The sequence below is a fragment of the Hyla sarda genome, chromosome 2, assembly GCF_029499605.1.
Source record: "Hyla sarda isolate aHylSar1 chromosome 2, aHylSar1.hap1, whole genome shotgun sequence".
Taxonomy (NCBI): domain Eukaryota; kingdom Metazoa; phylum Chordata; class Amphibia; order Anura; family Hylidae; genus Hyla; species Hyla sarda.
In genome coordinates, this window is record NC_079190.1 from 265288878 (window position 1) to 265313915 (window position 25038).

At 44.1% G+C, this 25038-nt stretch overlaps 1 protein-coding gene across 1 annotated transcript; it reads right to left on the minus strand.

Moving 5' to 3' along the window:
* Positions 1-1771: 1771 nt before the first annotated feature.
* On the minus strand, positions 1772-13918 carry YRDC (yrdC N6-threonylcarbamoyltransferase domain containing). The gene is made up of 6 exons (XM_056557097.1): positions 13709-13918; positions 13380-13575; positions 12247-12361; positions 11282-11401; positions 9978-10120; positions 1772-2087 (listed from the first exon to the last, which is right to left on the minus strand). The coding sequence occupies exons 1-6, from the start codon at positions 13845-13847 to the stop codon at positions 2027-2029; spliced, it is 774 nt and encodes a 257-aa protein (XP_056413072.1). The 5' UTR covers positions 13848-13918; the 3' UTR covers positions 1772-2026.
* Positions 13919-25038: the final 11120 nt, after the last annotated feature.

Sequence of the window (25038 nt, forward strand, 5' to 3'; positions counted from 1 at the left end):
TATCGCGGCGCCACCTTGGTGAACAGGGGGAGCACCCTCCCCGTCAACACCGTAGATGCTGTAATCAGGCCTGATCCCGGCATCTATTGGGTTAATGCTGCTGGGACTTGCATGATCATGGCGGGACCTCTGCTGTGATTGACAGCCGGGTCCCGCCGGCGATCTCCTGCAGCGCAGAGAAGGAGATGGCTAGGATGTATGCATACGTCCAGTTGCACTAACAAGCTAGCAACTTGGACGTATGCATGCGTCCAAGGGCGGGAAGGGGTTAAGGTGTTAAGTAACACTATAGCTGCATTAGTAGTAATGGTGGTAGTATTTGTCCCTTACTAGTAACACACAAAGCTAGCAGTGTGCACCTAGCATGTATTTCATTTTGTTTGGATGTGCTGACCATTTCAGTTTTTTGTACTGGTATTATTGGTAATATTGGTCTCAGTTTTTGTCAGTAACAGTATGATGGTAATAACTATGGTGATGATCTTTATTTCTTCTATACTGGAAAGAGTATCTGGGTGCACCTTAGGTGCTGAATATGGATATCCGCAGTATGTAAAGCAGCTCGGGAGGCACTTACACACCTTTTCTTGGCTTGTGCCCTCATAAAGCCTTTCTGGAGAACTGTAAAAGGTCTTATACAATAAGTCCTGGAATAAGACATATCCCTGAAACCTAACACTGGGTTCATGCAGCATTAAAATTGTGTACATGTGTTAGTTACACTCTTATTTTCAGTAATAATATCGGCCACAATTTTTTTCGCTACCGTTTCCCACAACAAAATTGCTAAAAATATTAGTGCCTTATGATACTGCACATCTTAATAGCTACCAGCTTTGATTACTCTAAGTGGTTATTTGTTTTAATACTTGTATACCCATTTGTTTTCCTATCTTGCCTGTTCCTTGGACACTGATGTCTTCAGTGCATGTATATGTTCCTATAAAGAAAAGAAATAATGGTTCTGATAACAGTCTTCTAGCTGGCATCATGCTCTCAGAGGGCAGTCATTTGCCCTCTCAGCGTAATGTATGATTGCATATGCCTAAAATATTTCCTTGTAAATATACTTAATTTCACAGAGTTCCTTAGGATTCCTTTCACTGTGCACCCCTTCCGGTAGGTGTGCAATACCATAGTGTTGTTCCCTTTTAGAATATCACACCTGTAAGTGGCACCTGAAAAGTCAAAACACGAATACTTAGATTTTTATTTTACAAACACAATTTATTGGAAGGCTGGCATGCATTAGTATGCATGAAACTGTACCAGACACTTAAACTGATAACAAACATTGTCAAAGTTGCTAGCTGAAAAGTTTGGTTGAGTTTAGCAGCAGCAAGTTACCTTTCATGCCTGTAACTACAAGCAAAAACGTATGGTCTGCATCTATAGTATTTTGAAATGAAAAGGAAAAAAAAAATGGGGAAAATCCTAATGCTGAAAACAATTCTTTAAGAAATTCTAGTTCAATTTTAAAATCATAAAAAAAAATCCTTATGGGGGATTTCAGACTAGCAAAACATGCCTGTATTACATCTGCAAATTGTAGCCCAACAATAAATCTAGTGTGCCAACGTATATATCCTAATATTTATTCTGGAAATCAAACCAGCAGTTAGGCTGAGATTTGCCGGCATAATATCAGTCCAAAAATATACTCCTATGACACTGGCCTAAACAATAACTTAAGTCTGGTCCTTTAAAAACAGAGCACCCATCTGTAATATACATGGACCCGGATACTCTAATGTTTAAGTAACAAAATAGGTCATCGTCGGAACAGTTTATCTTTCAAATAAATAATTCATTTTCCTTGTGCATTCAATGTTTCCTTGCATCCATATTGAAACAGAATCACAAGTTTAAAAAGTCCAACTGATTAAAACATCACCAAGACATGCCGTGGATTTCGGGCACCGCACTTCATTCGTCCTTGCATTAAATATATGTGCTGGTCTGCTGTCACCACATGGATTATGTCTCCGTCTACAGTTTGAAGATCATCAGCCAAGGGCAGAAGACGTCAGGACACAGATGACATGCCATATTTGTTCTTCAAGGTTTCCAATGTTTGTTTTAGAGCACTGCAACAGACAAAAATATAGAAGGCGATTAAATACAGGGACCCACTAAGTTACAGCATATTCAGGTTACAATATTCAATGATCCTTTCTGTAACCTAAAACCTTACTTGTACTGCAGATCGGACAGTCTGTAGCATATGTTAATGGCTAAATCATCTGAGTTAGCATTTACCTGGTAAAATCCCTGTATTACTAAACAACACTCACTGACTGGATGTCTATTGTGCCAGGATGAGCAGCTTCTACACCAAATGATGGCAGCTCCATTTTGTTTCTATGATACAAGGTGAGGGGAATTAAATAAAAAAAAATGCCCAAATGAAACTCACAGCACCACTGTAGTTTCTAAGGAACACTATATGAAATAAAAGCAAAGCTGTGATTGGTTGCTATGCGTAGTAAAGACAGTTTTTCTTTTAAGGGTAGAATCACACAGAGGGCATCTGCAGTGTATTTCACAATGTGGATGCATCTATGAGAGACACATGAGTGAGCTCCCTGCTGCAGCTGGGTAGCTCTATGTGTCCGCTTGTTGCGGCGCATTTCCCGCTGAAGACAGTGTGTCTGCTCATAGCGGAAAATCGGACACTATGAGCAGACACAAAGAGCTACCTGGCCGCAGCAGGAAGATAGCTGTTGTGACTGCTGTCAGCAGGGGAATAAACAAAAGCTGCCTTTAGGTCTATTCACATGTATGGTATACAGCACATATTTGATGCGCAGGACTTAAAGCTGTATGCAGTCATTTAGTTTACATTGAAATATGCAGCTTTAAAGGGGTACTCCGGCACTTAGACATCTTATCCCCTATCCAAAGGATAGGGGATAAGATGCCTGATCGCGGGGGTCCCGCCGCTGGGGACAGCTGTCACACCCCCTCCCATAGGCTTGCATTGAGGGGCGGAGCGCAACGTCACACGGGGGCAGAGGCGTGATGTCACACGCCATCGGCCCTGTGGTTGCCGGTAATCAGACCCGGAGCGAACATGCTCCGGGGACTGATTATAAAGGGGGTGCGGCATGCAAGATCATGGGGGTCCCCAGCAGCGGGACCCCTGCAATCAGGCATCTTATCCCCTATCCTTTGGATAGGGGATAAGATGTCTAAGCACCGGAGTACCCCTTTAAATCCTGCGCATCAAATATGCATAGGATACTGTATGTGTGAATACACCCTTAGGGTACATTCCCACACGGCGTATTTGCTGCTGCGTATTTTATTTTCTCTGTTGAAGTCAATGGGTAGGAAACTACGCAGCAAATACGCAGCAAATACGCAGCAAATACGCCGTGTGGGAACGTACCCTTAGGGGGTAGGGTAACATACCATTGGGCATTTGGAGAGAGAATGTGGCTGGAATTGTAGTTGGGGGCCATGTGCATTTACAAACCTCCCATGGTACCAGAACAGCGGAAACCACCCACATGTGACACCATTTTGGAAACTACACCCCTCGAGGAACGTAATAAAGGTTACAGTGAGTACTTACACCTCACAGGTTTTGAACCTGTGGGCCATAAAAGTGAAAAATTAGATTTTTAAACACTAAACTGCTGGTATTAACCCAAATGTTTCATTTTCACTAGGGATTATAGGGGGGAAAAAATAAACAAACAATTTGGAGCCCAATTTCTCCCGAGTATGGAAATACCCAATATGTGGATGTAACGTGCTGTGTGGGTGCACAACAGGGCTAAGGACTGAGAGAGCACATTTGAGGCCTAAGGTGGTGATTTGCACTGCAATGGCAGAGGTTCTGACATGAAATCTACAAAAAAAAAAAAAGACCCTGTCAAGTGATCTCAATTTTGAAAATACACCCCTTAACACTTCACTCCTTAGCCTGTTTTGACCTTAAAGGGGTACTCCAGCGCTAGGACATCTTATCCCCTATCCTTTGGATAGGTGATAAGATGCCTGATCACGGGGGTCCCACCGCTGGGGACCCCCGTGATCTTTCACGCAGCACCCTGTTACCATCAGCCCGCTCTGGGTCTGATGACTGCCGATCATGGGGCCAGAGTATTGTGACATCACGGCTCCGCCCCCGTGTGAGGTCACGCTCCGCCCCCTCAATGCAAGCCTATGGGAGGAGGCGTTGCATCTGTTACACTAATAGATGCTGCGGTCTCAGTGACCGCAACGTTTACAGGGTTAACCCAGGATCAGAGCGTGTCCTCCGACGGGGGCCCCCCTCAATGCAAGCCTATGGGAGGAGGCGTTGCATCTGTTACACTAATAGATGCTGCGGTCTCAGTGACCGCAACGTTTACAGGGTTAACCCAGGATCAGAGCGTGTCCTCCGACGGGGGCCCCCCTCACTACCGATCGCTTCACTGTGTGAAGCGACGGAGGAAAGGGGAAGGAGACCCCCGTAATATCCCTGCTACTGGTCCATCTGTACTGATGGACCAATAGCTGTGATCGCCAGCCGGGGACCGCTGCGATTGGTCCCTGGCCGGGTTCAGGGAGGCTCGGCTGTGCAGCGCAGCCGAGCCCAATAAACTGTCACAGCGCCCGGCGGCGCTGTGACAGTTAATTCCATCAAGTACATGTATGTGGTGATGCGTGATCCCTAATCACCACATACATGTACCTGATTTTGTGTAAAGGGGTTAAGGAATGTAACAAAGGGTAAAGTGAGTATTTACAAAAGTGTTTGGAACAGTGGGTTGTAAAAATGAAAAATGATTTTTTTTCACTAAAATGCTGGTGAAAATTTAGCTTTTTCACAAAGCAAATAGGAGAAAAAGCCCCAAAAATGTTTAGCCCAATTTCTCCCGAGTAAAATGCCCCATATGTGGATGTAATGTTCTATGTGGGCACACAACAGGGCTCAAGACTCAGAATTATGTTTGCATTTGAAGCCTATGACAATCCAGTAGCTGACGGTTCGATACATTAAGAGAAAAAAAAAAAAGAAACACCCACATGTGACAACATTACGGAGAGTACACATCTGAGGAATATTTATAGGGGTGAAGTGGACATTTGGAACGGACGGGTGTTTCTTAAATGTATTTTCCAGGAATGGATGAAGTGTAGTTTGTTAAAAATTAAAATTGCAATTTTCCAACTGACATGCTATCTGTGTACTCAGTAGGATGACCCAGAGCATAACCAAAAGTAAAATGTATGCCTGCAACAAACCCTATGCTCTGCTTCATCATTCTGGGAATGTTTGTTATGTGTGGCTGTCCCTAAACTGTTACCTGAAAATGCGCACAGTGCTCAGGGGAGGAGAGAGCACTGCACATTTGAGGCCGATGTTTCTTACCGACATATCAGTAAGTGACAGTTACATACATTGAGAGGAACATTTTAAAAAGAAAAAAACACCCACATGTGACCCCATTACAGACAAAACACCCCCTGGGAAAGGTGTATAGGGGAGGGAAGTGGAGATTTGGAACAGATGGATGTTCCCTCAATTTATTTTCCAGGAATGGATGAAGTGTAGTTTGTGAAAAATGAAAATTGCAATTTTCCTACTAATATGCCAATTAGGTACCCAGAATGATGACCCAGAGTATAGCCATAAGTAAAAATGATGCCCGCCCCAAACCCTATGCTCCGCTTCATCATTCTGGGAATGTGATATGTGTGTGGCCGTCCCCATTCTGTTACCTCAAATGCGCACCTGCATTTTATTGGGTAAAAAGATATTATCAGGGGTATTGGGAAAGGGGTTTAAGTTTAAAATTGTGAAGACACTGTACTCTGGACTGGTACATTGGAGTCGAGTTTTGGGGAATTAAAATTAGGGAAAAGGAATATAAATTTAGTGCTCCATGGAAGTGTGTGCAATTTTTAATGCAGAGGCCCGGATGATCGGGGCAAGTGTCACACTGAGTGGTGGTGTCCTTCCGAATCCCCCTCCTGTGAAACACACTGCATTTTTGTGGGGATCGCCCCTTCTTTCCAGTGTGGGGAACCTCACCTGGAAAGTGTTGGCCTGAGACCATCCTGGCACCTCTCATTCCGGACGTGCTTGGGGCCTCTTCCCCTGATCGCCAAAGATGAGTGCCTTTACAAGCACCTCCCGGAACTTGAGAAATCTCCTGTGTTGTCAGCGCTCTGGTAAAGTACAAATTCATTGTACATGGCAACCTGGACCATGTAGATCGCAACTTTTTTGTATGGTTTGATCAGAGAGATCAGAGAGATCAACTCCCCCATATACTGATTGTAGTCCAGAATTCAATCGGGCTTGAGGACCGATGCAGCAGTACCTCGCAAGGCAACAGGGGTGCTGCCATTCCCATGAATTGTGGTGTGCATAAGGACTTGTCCTTATACCTGACCAGCAACCGGTTTTCACTGGTAAAGGCACGGGTCTCACCCCTGGGGATTGGTGCCTGGAGAGGATAGGTCAGATTTTTCTGCACGGTCCCACAAGCGGATGTGGATCTGGTGGCACAGGATTCAAAAAGAGATACTAGTATTGAAGTTATCCATGTAAAAGGTGGTAACCCTTATCCAGCAGTGGGTGCAAAAGGGGGGGGGGGGGGGAGGGAAGACACATTCTGGGGGTTCAATGACTCTTGACCCACGTAAACTCTAAGCCTGTAAGTGTACCCTGAGGTACTCTCTCAGAGTTTATAGAGTTACATGCCATTCCTCACCCGCTTAGATGGGATATATTGGCGGAAAACGAGTCTCCCTTTAAAACTAATGAGACACTCATCAATAGAGATCAAGAGATTCATGACCAGCCTGATTTTGTACAGGCAGTCATAGGCAGGATCACCTTATGGGGGACATGCTGGGTTATCATTGTAATGCAGGCATTCCCATATGGCCTCAAAACGTGCCATGGCCATACTGTAGAGTGGGGGCTGGTAAAAGGACATCCCCACTTCAACACTGCCTGACACTGGGTGTTTTGACTATGCCTATATACAGCACGAGGCCCCAAAATGTCCTCATTTCGGCTGCATTGACGGCGTGCCGTTCATTGGGCCTAGCCAAAACTGAGCCTGGGTGTGCGGAGACAAAATGTTAGGTTTGTCTGCTCTACCATCGGTCACAAAGTCTATTTCAGTAAAGCCAGCAATGTCAATGTTGATTCCTGGGTTGCCAACAAACCCAGGAATCACAGGCTCATAGTTCTTTGGGGCACTCCAGACATGTTCACCGGTAAAGGGTACCAGTGGACTTGCCTCTTGGGCCGGCATACTAGTAGTGGTGGCAGGGTCGCTCGTACTAGTATGGGGCACAGGATCAGTTGTATGGGGGTTTTGTGGCCTCGCAGAGCAGCATCTCCACCGCCTTGGGAGCTCATCATCATAACTGGATTATGAGGAGAGCGAGGAAGACAAAAGGAAAGTGGGGTCTTCCTCGCCCTTACTGGCGTTTTCTGTGTCAGAGGTCAGAGGCAATTAAGGCATATGCCTATTTCGCTGAAAACACCCTGCGGGCCATTTCATAACTTTTATGGGGGTGTGTATGTGTGGGGGCTTCTACTTTATCCCTAACCTACCCTAACACAACCCCTAACAAAGAAAAAAATATATATAAGGGGAAAGAAAAAAATTAAGGATGTACTTCTAGCGCAAAAAACCCTGCGCCAAAGAGAGTATACCTAATCAGTTGTGTGCGCCACTGATTAGGGCTCAGTGGCAGCAGGAGACACAAGGGGTTAACAAAACACCTGCCTGAACCCCCCCCCCCCCCCCCCCAAAAAAAAACAAAAAAAAAAAAAAAAACGCTGATCAGTGATTTATTACTGTTACCAGTCAGGGCAAGCACACACACAGGGGTACGGTACTGCTGCTGGTGGCTCGGCCCGCAACAAAAAAAAAAAAAAAAAGAAGATGGGCATAAGCCGCAGCACCCCTGTAAGGTCTGGGGCACACAGACATCAGGTGCTGCTCTCTCTCTCTCTCTGCTCACCAACTACAAGGAAAGCACAGGGGAGATCTGGGGGGGCATTGGGAGGGTGAGGGGAGGAGATCACCTCCAGCAACTACAAGCAATTGGACGGTCATACAGACCACATGGGGGTGCGATGTCACGGGATGCCTGCTGAATGATTTCAGCAGGCATCCTGTTCTGATCACCACCCCGCGGCAATCGGAAATACCGAAAGTGTACAGGTATGCCTTTGGTCCCCAATAGGTTAATAGGAATTAAGGAAAGTTAATTACAGTATTTATCGACATATAACACGCACTTTTGAAACTTAAATTTAGGGCAAAAAGCCTGCCTGCGTGTTATACGCCGATAAGTCTTCTGGTCACTGATTTAAAGCGGCCGCAGCAGCGTCTGCTTGTTAAGTATTAACAGCACGGCCACTTTAAATCAGTGACCAGCAGCGTCTCCTCCCCGCACTGTCACTTTTTTTCTTCCGCACTATCCACAGGTACTGGTGTGGTGGATAGTGCGGGAGACGCTGATTAAAATGAGCCCTACACTATTGTTTTCTCCCGCACTATCCACCACACCAGTTCCTGTGGATCGTGCGGGAGACAAGTGAGTTTCACTTTTCATTTTCCCTCCCTCATCATTCCCCCTCCCTCATCATTCCCCCCTCCCCAGCTTTTTAAAGTTTTGTTTATTTTCCTTACCTGTCTGCGCTTCGGCAGGTCAGGCGGGGGGGGGGGCTTACAGGGTCAGTGAAGCAGATGAGTTACGTTCTTCTCTGTGCGGAATCACTTCACTTCCTGTAGTCACCACTGAAAAGTGACGTCCGTGATGCAGCACAGAGAAGCCGGGAGAGGACATCACTCATCTGCTTCACTGACCCCGCAAGACAGCTGAAGCGCAGACAAGTAAGGAAAGGGGAAGAGTGGTCTTCAACCTGCGGACCTCCAGATGTTGCAAAACTACAACTCCCAGCATGCCCGGACAGCAGTTGGCTGTCCGGGCATGCTGGGAGTTGTAGTTTTGCAACATCTGGAGGTCTGCAGGTTGAAGAACACTGGATGCCATAGGAGGAACATGATGGGGGGATGATAGACAGGGGGAAATGGAAGGGGGGGGGGGGGGGAGATGAGACAGGGGGAAATGATGAGGGACATGATGAGACAGGGTGGGGGGATGATGAGGGAGAATGATGGGGGACATGATGAGACAGGGGGAAATGATGGTGGGGGAGGGACTAAATGCTTCATGTCTGTATGTCTAGTGGTGGTCTATGACAGGGGGAAATGATGAGACATGGGGGGGGGGGGGGGGGTGATGAGACATGGATGAGACAGCCCAGAGTTATGTTTAAAGTGACAGTGGTCAGAATTGCAAAAAAGGGTTCAGTCCGTAAGGTGAAAAAGGGCTCAGTCCTTAAGGGGTTAAAATTGCTGGTGGTCCAACATTCCGGCTGAGAGGTGTAAGAAGCTTATTGATGGTTATAGGTAGCGACTGATTTCAGTTTTTTTTTCCAAAGGGTGTGCAACCAAATATTAAAGTTAAGGGTGCCAATAATTTTGTCCAGCCCATTTTTGGAGTTTGATGTGACATTATGTCAAATTAGTTTTTTTTCCTACCTTTTTTGGTTTAGTTCCAATATACACAAAGGGAATAAACATGTGTATAGCAAAACATGTGTTACTGCAATCCTTTTCTGTGAGAAATACTTCATTTTCTTGAAAAATTTCAGGAGTGCCAACATTTACGACAATGACTGTATTGTGATACCAAAGCACAAGAGGAGCACCACAGTACCATCAATGCCAATATATTATTATTTAGTTTCCAGCAACATACTTAACCCTATTTGTTTAGAAATTACACACAACATGCAAGGAAAATGATTGTAACCCAAGCATTTGTATTTTGTCTTACATATTTAGGCCTTTACTAACGTATGCAAAGTAGTTAGACAATAAATTAATTATTAAAATACATGCATATAGCAAAACCAAGACATACTCTGACATCAGTGAACTTACCATCCAGGTCGGATAATCGTAAACTTCCCAGAAACCGAAAGATCCACTACTGTTGAACCTAATCTGCATTCAGGACTGGACAAGTCTCCAATAGGTCCTCCATCCACTACGAGGGACAACACAGGCCACAAGTCTTTAAACTCCTACAATCAATAAAGTAAAATAAATAACTCATTTCTATGTAACATCAAATAAGGAAATGTCATAATGTGGCAATATCAGATCACAAATGAACTGGTGCCAGAAAGTTAAACAGATTTATAAATTACTTCTATTAAAAAAAATCTTAAAAAGGAGTAGTCCGGCGAGCACTTTTCTTATTTTATCTGGTCCAGGCTGCAAAAAATAAAAAAAATAATATTTTTTTTGCCTACCTACACCTATCACCGGCCGAGGTGGGACATCTCTGCGGCCGGTGATAGGCTGAAGCTCCGTGTGACGTGCTGGGCTAACAGGAAGTAAGAAGCAAACAGCCCGTCGTCCGAACACCTGTACCGGCAGGCAAGAAAACGTTTTGTTTTTTTTGCAGCCCGGACCGGATAAAATAAGAAAAGTGCGCGCCGGACTACTCCTTTAATCCTTCCAGTACTTAACTACTATTTGCTCCACAGGAGCTCTCTGCTGACACCTCTATCCATGTCAGGAACTGTCCAGAGCAGGAGCAAATCTATCTTGCTCTGGACAGTTTCTGACATGGACAGAGGTGTCAGCAGAGAGCACTGTGGTCAGAAAGAAAGGAAAAGAACTTCCTCCGTAGTATACAGCAGCTGATAAGTACTGGAAGGATTAAGATTTTTTAATAGAAGTAATTTAAAAATCTGTTTAACTTTCCGGCACCAGTTGATTTAAAGAAAAAAAAATTTCCAGTGGAGTACCCCTAGAGTACTAAAAGGAGTACTCCGCCCCTAGACATCTTATCCCCTAGCCAAAGGATAGGGGATAAGATCTCTGGGCTGGCAAAGGAGCATTCTGAACACAGAAGCTTGGGGTTTCGTTGTTCGTGACGTCACACCATGCTCCCTCCATTCAGGTCTATGGGAGGGGGTGTGATGAGTAGACATGAACAAACATGAATGGAGGGGGCGTGCTGTGACATCACAAACACAGAAGCTCCAAGCTTCCTTTGTTCAGAACACCGTGGTGCCGGGCCCTGAGATCGCGAGGGGTCCCAGCAGCCGGACCCCTGCGATCGGACAAGATGATTTAAGTAACCCTTTAAATTTTAAAATATGTTAAAATAATTTTTTTGTGACTTAAATCTGTAGAACTTACAGTATAACAAAGTATTTAATATAAAGTAATACCTCAACTGACAGTGTGCTTGGCTGGGTGCTGATGTTTGCGCTAGTCAGTGCCAATGGTTCAGTGCAGATCTGTGCCAGCTGTCTGATAAATGCATGATCGGGAATGCGAACACCCACCAGCTGGAGTAAACAAGACAAAAGAAATCAATGCAAAAAAAAATAAAAAATAATAGTAAGACAAATGGCTACTTTTTTTTTTTTTAGAGTAGAGAAATCATGATTGGTATATTTAAAAGAAAATGCTAAAGGGCTGAACATATTAAAGAGTTATCCCAAAATTTAGAAGTCCTCATCTGCAGGATTGGAGAGGAGTAGGAGATTTATGGAGGTCTAAGCTTTGGGGCCTCTTACCAATCAAGAGAAAAGGGATCTCTTGTCCCCAATAGAATAATGCAGCAGCTCACATAACCGGCTGCCACTATATTCACTTGCCATCTTTGGCAGTCCCATAGTTAATAAATGTAATTGTGGCCAAGCATACAAGCTGCGACTTCATTCTTTCTCTTGATCTTCAGGGGCCCAGTGGTTGGATTCCCACCAATCAGAAACATATCACCTATGCAGTGATTGGAATAATCCCTTTAATATATAATAATAAAGCCAAAGTCAACTTGAGAAAGGGTTTACTTACTACAATCAATTCTAAATCAATGGGCATTCACTAAATGATGTGCACAGTTGTATGGAAGCACACAGACACAGAGTCCTGAAACATAAGTACAGCCTGTGCCAGTGTATGGTGCTCAGTGTGGTACTGCATTATAGAAATATTCGACTCTAAAAATAATACTTCAATAAAAATCTATAGACACATTAATGTGGGCCTACACTACAAGACTGTCTAGAGCTGTAATGCACTAATGTTCATGAGACCTAAAATATTTTATTTACATCACAGAAATGTATTCCAAGTGTTATGGATTCAGTATGTTCCATAAGTACTACAGAATATTGATTATACTTACTGGAGTGTAAGGATTCAGCTCCTTATTAAGTTCATCTGATCTCTCCATCACCAAAGTAACTGGTCCAGGTAATAAATCCCGAAGTAACTGGTCAGGGACATTAACATGACAATATCTGCATTCAACAACAAAAAAATCAGACATCTTGGAAGAAAGCTCTGTAAAGTGCTACTGTTATGCACAACAGGCTTCAATTATGTTAAATAAAAAGTGATTCAAGATAAATAATTTTTTTTTTTTAAAGAGGCTAAGTGTATCTAAACAGAACTGATCCCTGTCCACTAAAAATGCAAAATACTGTATTGGATGAATTAATGGCATGGATGCTTGATAGCAGTATCCACCCACTTACCAGCAAAATAAGGGTTTGGTGAGCCAGGTCTGCCATTGGAAAGGTGGCCCCACTTGCATGATTCTCTCTTCTGATGAATGTTATTTACTCTCCTGCCTCAATGATGTACAATGATCCGACAGTGCCTGGTCCCCGCTGCACACCACTTTCTGGTGACATGTCAACACAAGGAAGTGCCGTTTTGCCAATCTCTGGTCAAGGCGGTGACCTGTCTAAGCCTATGTTTAGCTGAGTGGGAACTTACTTGTGTTGAGATGACATCAGAAAGCAGTGGGGACCAGACACTGCTGGATCTGTTTTAAGCATAAAAAGACCTTAGATAACTTTAGTCAGCTGTTTAGTGGAATAAACAAATACATTTTTACAAATAAAAAACAGTAATACAGCACCTTATGGTCATTTAAATAACTTTTTGATATCACACAGACATGTTAAAAAGCTTAAATTGGTCAAGTCTCAGTGCTAAGAGTTACTGTCACAGACACGTCAAACACTCAGATTGTCAGGGTCTCAGTGCCCTCTGATCGGGAGGTCTAGGTGGGTTAAGTGTTCTGCACACTTTGCTCCCCAGCTTGATGCACAGTCCTTATAGCAGGAGACAAGCTCAGTAGACTTATAATTGCCCCCCCCCCCCCTGCTGCAATCTGTCAGACTGCATACCGGGCAAGGGAGTGAAGTGCACCACCACACAATTTGTTAATCGAAGGGGGTCTCAACACTTGTGACAGCAACACTTGTAATGCAAGCCAACAATATAGAAGGATTTAATGGTGTTACTAACTTATAAATATCCTCAATGGCCCCCACACAAATAGCCAGTGGTTTGGTCCCGTTGCGCCCTTTGACGTTATAAATGTTTCTGATGGACTGGGAGCTCTGTGCCAGGCATGCCACGCCATAGATGGTGTCAGTGGGCACACCAATCACTCCACCTTGTTGGAGGACACCTGCAGAGGTATTCAGGATTTCCTTCCAGCCTAGGGGGGTAGAACAGAAAAAAGTGACATAGACCTGAGAGTTTTAACAGTTTCCTAGGTCAGGAAGATCACTGAAAAGATGGGAGGACAGCATCCAGGAGATGTCCTACCCCAAACCCAACATACTCCTCACCCTTGAGGTCTTTGTCCGGGCCGTTCCTACAACTGTTAGACCCGCCGGGAAGCTTCACTACTTTACTGACCAAGTCTCTACACGGAGGCTGACAGGCCATCGCGGACACTACTCCCTGTAGCCGGCCAATCTGCCTCATCTGACAGGGTTTCCCGAACAACCACGTGTGAGGAACAACACTTCCGGGGTCAGCCGCTGCGCTGTCTCGTGTTGATGACGTCACCAGTGATGGCTACGTGTCTGCGCCGTCTTGGCTACGTGGGATTTGCGTTCCAGCTAACAGGAAGTGGTGTGACTGCTGCTACACAGTAGAACTCTGCTCACTCTTTACTATCGGTCTTTAATCGGATAAATTTTTCAGAACAATTATATGAAACATAGGACTTTGGCTGCAATGTATACAGCATATGCATAGTGCTGTTCTGCGCATGTCCTTTCGCCACAAGAGGGTGTCGGTCAAAACCTGTGTGATACCTTAGCTTCTGCTAGTGTTTAACAGTGTGTCTCCATCTGTTCGGGCATGCTGGAAGTTGTAGTTTTGCAACAGCTGGAAGCACCCTGTTTGGAAAACACTGCCTTATCCTACTTGAGGATCCCACAAACCACACAAGAGCTCTACTTTCATCTGGTTTACAAGCATTACTTTACTTACAGGACTGTAAACGTAGGCCGGGTTTGCATTATAACACCTTTGCATCTTGCTTTTTTCCTCCTCACTTTTAACCCCTTAAGGACTCGGCAAATTTTATTGTTAAGTTTTCGTTTCTAAAAATCATAACTTTTATATTTTCAACCACAGACTAGTATGAGGGCTTGTTTTTGCGCGACCAGTTGTCCTTTGTAATGCCATCACTCACTTTACCATAAAATGTATGGAAACCAAAAAAATACTATTTGTGTGGGGAAATTGAAAAGAAAAACGCAATTTAGCAAATTTTGGAAGGTTTCGTTTTCACACTGTACAATATACGGTAAAAATGACATGTTTTCTTTTTTCTGTGGGTCAATACTATTAAAAGCATACCCATGATTACATAATTTGCTATTACTGTTGCGCTTTAAAAAAAATCGATAACTTTTTAACCAAATTAGTACATTTAAAATCACTCTATTTTGCTGACCTATAACTTCTTCATTTTTCCGTATAAGCGGCGGTATGAGGGCTAATTTTTTGCGCCGTGATCTGTACTTTTTATTGATAACACATTTGCTTATATAAAACTTTTAATACATTTTTTATAAATTTTTGGGGGAATAAAATGTTACAAAAAAGCAATTTTTGACTTTTTCTTTTTTTTTTTACGTTCACGCCATTCACCATACGGGATCATTAACATTATATTTTAATAGTTCGGATATTTATGCACGTGGTGATACCAAATATGTTTATTAATTTATTACATTTTTGGGGGGTAAAATGGGAAAAAGGGACAATTAAAATTTTTATTGGAGGAGGGGATTTTTCAAATTGTTTTACTTTTTACTTTTATTTTTACACTTTAATAGTCCCCATAGGGGACTATTTATAGCAACACTTGATTGCTAATACTGTTCAGTGCTATGCATAGGGCATAGCACTGATCAGTGTTATCGGCTATCTTCTGCTCTGGTCTGCTCAATCTCAGACCACAGGAGACAGACAGACAGAGGCCACCTTTACAATGAGCTGGGGAAGGGCAGACATGGGTCACCAAACCCTTATTTTGCTGGTAAGTGGGAATACAGGTGAGGGGACCTCCTGCCGCCATGTTAGATGATCCGATCCCCGCAGCGCTGCGGGCCATCCAATCATCCATTTTAGTGACCGCACTGCCGCAGATGCTGTGATCTGTATTGATCATGGCATCTGAGGGGTTAATGGCACGCATCTGCGCGATCGTTACCGGCGGGTCCCTAGCTGCTGATAGCAGCCGGGACCTGTCACACATGACCTGAGCATCGGTCCAATGCTCGCGGTCATGTACAGGACCTAAATGTATGTCCTGGTGCGTTAAGTACCCCCGCACCAGGACGCACATTTACGTCCTGCGTCGTTAAGGACCCAGCCATTTTTCATTTTTGCATTTTCATTTTTTTTTCCTTCTCCCCTTCTAACAGTTATAACACTTAATTTTCCACCTACAGACCCATATAAGGGCTTGTTTTTTGCACCACAAATTGTACTTTGTAAGGACATCACTCATTTCACCAAAGAATCAATGGCGAAACCAAAAAAATTATTTGTGAGGTGAAATTGAAAAGTTGTAACTTTTGGGGGCTTTTGTTTCTACGCAGTTCTTTTTTAAGTAAAATGACATGTTCTCTTTATTCTGTAGGTCCATACGATTACAAGGATACCCAATTAAAGCCCCTTTCACACTACCGTTATGTTGCTGCATTCTGACACCCATTATTTAGCAATAACCGGTCATGAAAAAATGGATGAAATAATTGAATACAACGGATGATAATCGATGACCAATTTTGACGGACATTCTGTCAAAAAAAGTGTGCCATCCGTTATCACCCGTCATGCACCGTTATAGTCCGTTATTTTATGTCCGTTATTGTATTTACAGGTGACTTCCTGGTTGTGATGCTGTACTGAGTATGCTCAACAGCAATAACGGATCATAACGGAATATAAAAATGAAGGACAATAACAGATGTCATTTGTGAACATCTGTCACCCATAGACTTCAATCTCAACACCCAAAGACTTCAATTTTAACAATTAGTTCATGCACCGTTATTTGCCCTGTCATTTTTTGACGGCAGTTTTATGGACTTTCTGACAGGAGTTCTTGGTGGGGGTGTTTTCAGGAGCGTAACGGTAGTGTGAAAGGGGACTTATGTATGTTTTGTTTTATTTTACTCCTTTAAAAAAATTATAATTACATGCACCAAAACGAGTATGTTAAAACAGTCCGCATCTGACTTGTGCCATGGTCTGTAGTTTTATCTGTAGTTATCGGAACCATTTTTGCTTTGATGGAACTTTTAGATCACTTTTTATTCATTTTTTATGGTATATGAAGTGAATGCGGAATTTTGGACTTTGGTATATTTTTTTATGTGTACGCCATCCACCGTGCAATTCAATTAACAATATATTTTATTAGTTCGGACATTTATGCACATGGCAGTACCACATATGTTTATTTTTGTTTATTTTATTAATAGGAAAAGGGGGTAATTCAGACTTTTATTGGGAAGCAGTTAATTCACATATATTAATTTTTTTTAAAGGCCTCATAGGGGGTTATAACATGCAATCTTGCAACTGCATACACTGTTCAATGCTGTGCTTCGGCTCAGCATTGATTAGTGTAATCAGCGCTCTGCCGCTCTACCCTGCAGAGGCTGCATCAGAGCAGTGATCGGACGGCAAGGAGGCACTAAGAACCCTTCCGCCGTCCACTCAGCTGATCGGGACTCCGCAATTTTGCGCAGATCTCCCAATCAGCTGCCCGAGCTAACCACTACCATTAACTCCCGCATTTGGTTGCCCCAATCAACTTTGATTGCGGCCTTTAAAGGGTTAATGTATGGCATTAATCGTGGGCCCTGGCTGCTGATAGTAACCGGGACCCAACGGGTATGAAGCGCGCTCAGCTCATGGGTGCGCTTTAAACTGCGGGAGCAGGACCAGGGCGTACATGTATGCCCTTGGTCCTTTAGGGGTTGAACTGCTATAAGTCTTTAACCCCTTAAGGACGGACCCATTTTTTCACCTCAATGACCAGGCTCTTTTTTTTTAATTTTACATGTATCTCTTTAAATGGTAATAACTTCAGAATGCTTTTTCTGAGCAGAGCGATTCTGAGATAGTTTTTTCGTGACATATTGTACTTTATATAAGTGGTGCATTTTTGTTGACACAAAATATTGTGAAAAACAGGAACCTTTCTGGCGTATTTTTAATTTTTTTTTTTTTATAGTGTACACTGTGCGGTAAAAGTGATGTTTAGAGATGAGCGAACTTACAGTAAATTCGATTCGTCACGAACTTCTCAGCTCGGCGGTTGCTGACTTTTCCTGCATAAATTCGTTCAGCTTTCCGGTGCTCCGGTGGGCTGGAAAAGGTGGATACAGTCCTAGGAAAGAGTCTCCTAGGACTGTATCTACCTTTTCCAGCCCACCGGAGCACCTGAAAGCTGAACTAATTTATGCAGGATAAGTCATCAACTGCCGAGCGAAGAAGTTCGTAACAAATCGAATTTACTGTAAGTTCGCTCATCTCTAGTGATGTTATTTATTCTGTGGGTCAGTACGATTATGGCGATACCGATTTTATATAGCTTTCTATGTTCTTTTTCCTTTTCTGAGCAAAATTCTTTTTCTGCCATTCATTTTCTAACAGCCATAACTTTTTTATTTTTCATCCGACGCCATTGAGTAAGGGCTTATTTTTTGTGGGATGAGCTATATTTTTTATTGGTATCATTTTTGTGCTATGTGCTACCTTTTGATCTTTTTTATTCCGCTATTTGTACTAAAATTGGCGAATTTTGCGCTTTTTTTATGTTTTTTTTACGGCGTTCACCGTGCGGGATAATTTACATTATAGTTTTATAGTACACGTTATTACGGACGTGGCAATACCTATTATGTAAATGATTTGTGTTTTTGATCTTTTTTGGTGATAATACAGGGCTTTTATTGGGAAAGGGGCATTTTTTTTTTCACTTCATACTTATATTGAAGAACTTTTTATTTATTTTTTTACACTTTTTACAGGTTATACTATTCTGCAATACATTTCTACTGCAGCACAGTATGACCTGATGAGTTGCACACACTACAGCCGGTCTCACAGGCTTCTGTAGCAGGCAGAGAGGAGGTCATGATCTGACCTCCTGCTGCCATAGCAACCAACGATCGTATTGCGGTGCCGCCGTTGGAGAACAGGGGGAGAGCGCTCCCCCTGTCAACACCATAGATGCCGTGATCAGGATTGATCACGGCATCTACGGGGTTATTGCTGCTGGGACCGGTGCGATCGCGGCTCCGGCAGCTGCGTCTGGACTCCGGCTGTGATTAACAGCCGGGTCCAGTCGCCGATCTCCTCTGCCCCCTCCCTCAGTATACTTTCTGCTCACATCTCCCCTAGCATTAGCAAAACTACAGCTTGTCCTCACTGACAGTAGCGGGACACAAGCTGACAGAAGGAGGATTTTTCCTCCAGCTGTGAGCCCTGCACTAACAGCTGTCAATCAAGGAAGTGTGTCCATGACATAGGTGATGACGCATGGACACACAGGACTAGTGTGTGTCCAAGCAGGCAGGGGGGGGCAGCTGTCTGACTGACTTTTTCAGTGAAATTCTGAAAATTTTCTAATGAAAGCAATCACAAAGCCTATTGGTTTTGCATGCTTTACAACATATCAAAAATTTTTGTATCTGACAGTGCCCATTTAAGGACCAAGGGTTTTTCCGTTTTTGCACTTTCGGACTTTACCTTTAAAAAACTTAATTCTTTCAATTCTGCACCTAAAAATCCATATGATGGCTTATTTTTTGCACCACCAATTCTACTTTGCAGTGACATCAGTCATTTTACCCAAAAATCTATGGCGAAATGGAAATAAAAATTATTGTGCAAGAAAATTGAAGAAAAAACGCCATTTTGTAACTTTTGGGGGCTTCCGTTGCTACGCAGTACATTTTTCGGTAAAAATTACACCTTATCTTTATTCTGTAGGTTCATACAATTAAAATGATACCCTACTTATATAGGTTTGATTTTGTCGTACTTCTGAAAAAAATCATAACTACATGCAAGAAAATGTTTAAAATTCTCATCTGACCCCTATAACTTTTTTATTTTTCCGCGTATGGGGCGGTATGAGGGCTCATTTTTTGTGCCGTGAGCTGAAGTTTTTAACGGTACCATTTTTGCATTGATAGGACTTTTTGACCGCTTTTTATTAATTTTTTCATGATATAAAAAGTGACCAAAAATACGCTGTTTTGGACTTTGGATTTTTTTTGCGCATACGCCATTGACCGTGCGGTTTAATTAATTATATATTTTATAATTCAGACATTTCCGAACGTGGTGATACCACATATTTTTATTTACATTGTTTTTTTTTTTATGGGAAAAGGGGGGTAATTTTAATTTTTATTAGGGAAGGGGTTAAATGATCTTTATTAAAGGGGTAGTCCAGTGGTGAAAAACTTATCCCCTATCCTAAGGATAGGGGATAAGTTTGAGATCGCGGGGGGGTCCGACCGCTGGGGCCAGGCTCTCCGGCCAGATAGCGGGTGTCGACCCCCGCACGAAGCGGCAGCCGACACGCCCCCTCAATACATCTCAATGGCAGAGCCGGAGATTGCCGAAGGCAGCGCTTTGGCTCTGCCATAGAGTTGTAATGAGAGGGGGTGTCGGCCACCGCTTCGTGCTGAGGTCGACACGCCCCCTTCCTGCGGGCTGTCGGGGCTCCGTACAGGAGATCGCAGGGGGCCCCAGCGGTCGGACCCCCGCGATCTGCAACTTATCCCCTATCCTTAGGATAGGGGATAAGTTGTTCACCACTGGGTCACCACTGGACTACTCCTTTAACTTTTTTTTCCCACTTTTTTTTTGCAATGTTATAGCCCCCATAGGAGCTATAGCATCTGCAAACATCCATGTCGTGTAGCAGAGTCTCTTCTTCTGAAGAAAGATCTGGATAGAAGATGGTAAGGATATCACCTGGTCGATGTTACCAATGGATAGAACTTTTGGGACAAAAGATAGTAGGAACCTCAAAAGACCCCTTCTTGCAAGAATAGGGTATATGGCTAATAGATGCATTAGGCTTGTAACTCACCGATCCTCTTGGTTGAGGTGATGGTCACTAGGAAGGCAGCCTTCCAGGTTAGATACTTTATAGCCACGCTCTCAAGAGGCTGAAGGGGGAGAGCATAATCCCCTGAGCAGGACCATAGGGTACCACTGGGCATGTCTTAATAATTAAGGAACTGTTAACCCTCTCTGCAAACATTCTCTGCCTGTAACCTGCACTGGCCTTTACTCACAACTAGATGCCCCCCCCCCCTCTCCCCTTTCTCATCTGAATGTACAGGGTACATTCACACAGGCGGGATTACAGTGAGTTTCCTGCTTCAAGTTTGAGCTGCGGCAAATTTTCAGCTGCAGTGCAAATTCCTAGCGGGAAACTCACCGTGAACCCCCGTCCGTGTGAATGTGTACCCTAAAAACACTACACTACACTGACACAAAATAAAGGGTAAAACACTGCATATACACCCCTTACAATGCCCCCCCCCCCAATAAAAATGAAAAACGTATCGTACAGCAGTGTTTCCAAAACGGTGCCTCCAGCTGTTGCAAAACAACAACTCCCAGCATTACCGGACAGCCACTGACTGTCCAGGCATGCTGGAAGTTTAGCAACAGCTGGAGGCACCCTGTTTGGGAATCGCTGACGTAGAATACCCCTATGTCCACCCCTATGCAATCCCTAATTTAGTCCTCAAATGCGCATGGTGCTCTCTCACTTCGGTGCCCTGTCGTATTTCAAGGAAACAGTTTAGGGCCACATACGGGGTATTTCTGTACTCGGGAGACATTGCACTACAAATTTTGGGGGCTTTTTCTCCTTTTACCCCTTATGAAAAGGAAAAGTTGGGGTCTACACCAGCCTGTCTATTCCACCTAAATTGGTGATTTGCACAGGGGTGGATGATTTTACAGCGCTTCTGACATAAACGCAAAAAAAATAAATACCCACATGTGACCCCATTTTGGAAACTACACCCCTCACGGAACGTAACAAGGGGTATAGTGAGCCTTAACACCCCACAGGTGTTTGATGAATTTTCGTTGGATGGGAAAATGAAAATATTTTTTTTTTAAACAAAAATGCTGGTGTTACCCTAAATGTTTCATTTTCACAAGGGAAAATAGGAAAAAAAAGCCCCCCAAAATTTGTAACCCCATTTCTTCTGAGTAAGAACATACCCCATATGTGGATGTAAAGTGCTCTGCGGGCCAACTACAATGCTCAAAAGAGAAGGAGCGCAACTGGACTTTTGGAGAGAAAATATGTCCGAAATTGAAGGCCACGTGTGTTTACAAAGCCACCATAGTGCCAGAACAATGAACCTCACTCCCCCCCCACATGTGACCCCATTTTGGAAACTACACCCCTCACGGAATGTAATTAGGGTTACAGTGAGCATTTACAGTGGTCTGTTCCAAAGATCTGTCAAACGACAGTGGGGTGTAAATGCTCAGTGCACCCCGTCTTACATTCTGTGAGGGGTGTAGTTTCCAAAATGGTGTCACATGTGGGGGGGGGGGGGTCCACTGTTCTGGCACCATGGGGGGGGGGCTTTGTAAACGCACAAGGCCCCCGACTTCTATTCCAATCAAATTCTCTCTTCAAAAGCTCAATGGCGCTCCTTTCCTTCTCTTCATTCTAGTGCGCCAGGAGAGCACTTGACATCCACACATGGGGTACTCAGAAGAAATTGGGTTACAAATTTTGGGGGGGCATTTTCTCCTATTACCCCTTGTAAAATTTAAAAATTTGGGGAAAAAACAGCATTTTAGTGAAAAAAAATATTTTTCATTTACACATCCGACTTTAACAAAAAGTCGTCAAACACCTGTGGGGTGTTAAGGCTCACTATACCCCTTGTCAAGTTCTTTGAGGGGTTTAGTTTACAAAATATTATGCAATGTGTTTTTTTTTTGCTGTTCTGGCACCATAGTGGCTTCCTAAATGCGACATGCCCCCCAAAAACCATTTTAGCAAAATTTGCTTTCCAAAAGCCAAATGTGTCTCCTTCTTTTCTGAGCATTGTAGTACGCCCGCAGTGCACTTGACGTCCACACATGGGGTATTTCCATACTCAGAAGAGATGGGGTTACAAATTTTGGGGGGCATTTTCTACTATTACCCCTTATAAAAATGTAAAATTTTGGGGAAAAACTGTGTTTTAGTGAAAAAAAATCTTTCACACATCCAACTTTAACCTGTTGGGGACAAAGGGCGTATGCATACGCCCTTGCGTCCTGGTACTTAAGGACGAAGGGCGTATCCATACGCCCGTGGGAATTTCGGTCCCTGCCGCGCGCCGGGCGGGGACCGGACCGGGGTGACTGCTGATATCTATCAGCAGGCACCCCGCGCAAATGCCTAGGGGGGTCATCAGACCCCCCCGTGTCGGCGTTCAGCGCAAATGGCAAGTGAATTCACACTTGCGATTTGCGCAGATTCTGGGTCATTACGGGTCTATGGTGACCCGGAATATAACGGGGATCGCGGTTGTCTAAGACACCCACGATCCCCTGAAGCGATAGGAGTGAGGTGGCACAGGTGCCACCCCTCCTATCCCTGCTATTGGTGGTCTAGATGCGACCACCAATAGCAGATCAGGGGCGGGGGGGGGGGGGGGTTTACTTTAGTTTTCCCCGTCCTGCCCACCCACAATACGTGGGGCAGAACGGGGAACCGAAGGGGACTGAACGCCGACGTCCACTTACCCGTACGGAGGCAGCGGATGACGGTGATAGGCGGGCGGCGACGAAGATCGCGATGTCGTGCGGCAGAAGAGGACGGCTCCCTGGATCCTACGGAAACCAGAAAGTTGCCTAGCAACATCTGGAGGGCTACAGTGGTCTCTAACCTGTAGCCCTCCAGATGTTACAAAACTACAACTCTCAGCATGCCCAGACAGCTGTCTTCTGTTTGGGCATGCTGGAATAAGTAGTTTTGCAACACCTGGAGAACTGCAGTTTGAGACCACTATATAGTGGTCTCTAAACTGTATCCCTCCAGATCTTGCAAAACTACAACTCCTAGCATGCCCAAACAGCTCTTTGCTGTCTGGGCATGCTGGGATTTGTAGTTTTGCACCATCTGGAGGGTCACAGTTTGGAGATCACTGGGCAGTGGTCTATAAACTGTAGCCCTCCAGATGTTGCAAAACTGCAAATTCCAGCATGCCCAAACAGCTGTCTCGGCATGCTGGGAGTAGTAGTTGCGTACCTCCAACTATTGCATAACTACATCTCCCAGCATGCCCTTTGGCGATCAGTACATGCTGGGAGTTGTAGTTTTGCAGCAGCTGGAGGCACACTGGTTGGAAAATACTGAGTTAGGTAACAGAACCTAACTGAAGGTTTTCCAACCAGTGTGCCTCCAGCTTTTGCAAAAGTACAACTCCCAGCATGCACGGTCTGTCAGTACATGCTGGGAGTTGTAGTTTTGCAACAGCTGGAGGCACATTGGTTGGAAAATACTGAGTTAGGTAACAGAACCTAACTGAAGGTTTACCAACCAGTGTGCCTCCAGCTGTTGCAAAAGTACAACTCCTCAGTACATGCTGGGAGTTGTAGTTTTGAAACAGCTGGAGGTTTGACCCCCATGTGAACGTACAGGGTACATTCACATGGGCAGGTTTACAGTAAGTTTCCTGCTTCAAGTTTGGGCTGCGGTAGATTTTTCGCCGCAGTGCAAACTCCTAGCAGGGAACTCACTGTAAACCTCTGCCAGTGTGAATGTACCCTAAAAACACTACACTACACTACACTAACACATAATAAAGGGTAAAACACTACATAGACACCCCTTACACTGTCCCTCCCCCCCCCCCCCCCAATAAAAATGAAAAACGTATTGTACGGCAGTGTTTCCAAAATGGAGCCTCCAGCTGTTGCAAAACAACAACTCCCAGCATTTCTGGACAGCCACTGACTGTCCAGGCATGCTGGGAATTTAGCAACAGCTGGAGGCACCCTGTTTGGGCATTACTGGTGTAGAATACCCCTATGTCCACCCCTATGCAATCCCTAATTTAGTCCTCAAATGCGCATGGCGCTCTCTCACTTCAGAGCCCTGTCATATTTCAAGGAAACAGTTTAGGGCCACACATGGGGTATTTCTGTACTCAAGAGAAATTGCACTACAAATTTTGGGAGCTTTTTCTCCTTTTACCCCTTATAAAAAGGAAAAGTTGGGGGCTACACCAGCCTGTTAGTTTAAAAAAAAAATTTTTTACACTAACATGCTGGTGTTGCCCCATACTTTTTATTTTTCACAAGCAGTGAAAGGAAAAAAAGACCCCCAAAATTTGTAATGTAATTTCTCCTTAGTATGGAAATACCCCATATGTGGGCATAAAATGATCTGCGGGCGCACAACAAGGCTCAGGAGTGAGAGCGCACCATGTACATTTGAGGCCTAAATTGGTGATTTGCACAGGGGTGGCTGATTTTACAGCGGTTCTGATATAAATGCAAAAACATAAATACCCACATGTGACCCCATTTTGGAAACTACACCCCTCATGTAATGTATTAAGGGGTGCAGTGAGCATTTACGCCCCACAGG

What these genes read in the sequence shown, in the direction of transcription:
- YRDC (XM_056557097.1), bottom strand. Translation starts at nt 13,847, where the DNA reads ATGAGGCAGATTGGCCGGCTACAGGGAGTAGTGTCCGCGATGGCCTGT. An exon ending in GCCATTGAGGATATTTATAA is followed by an intron (nt 12,362 to 13,379) that starts GTTAGTAACACC and finishes TGTTGAATGCAG; the next exon opens with ATATTGTCATGTTAATGTCC. An exon ending in AGCTGAATCCTTACACTCCA is followed by an intron (nt 11,402 to 12,246) that starts GTAAGTATAATC and finishes TGTTTACTCCAG; the next exon opens with CTGGTGGGTGTTCGCATTCC.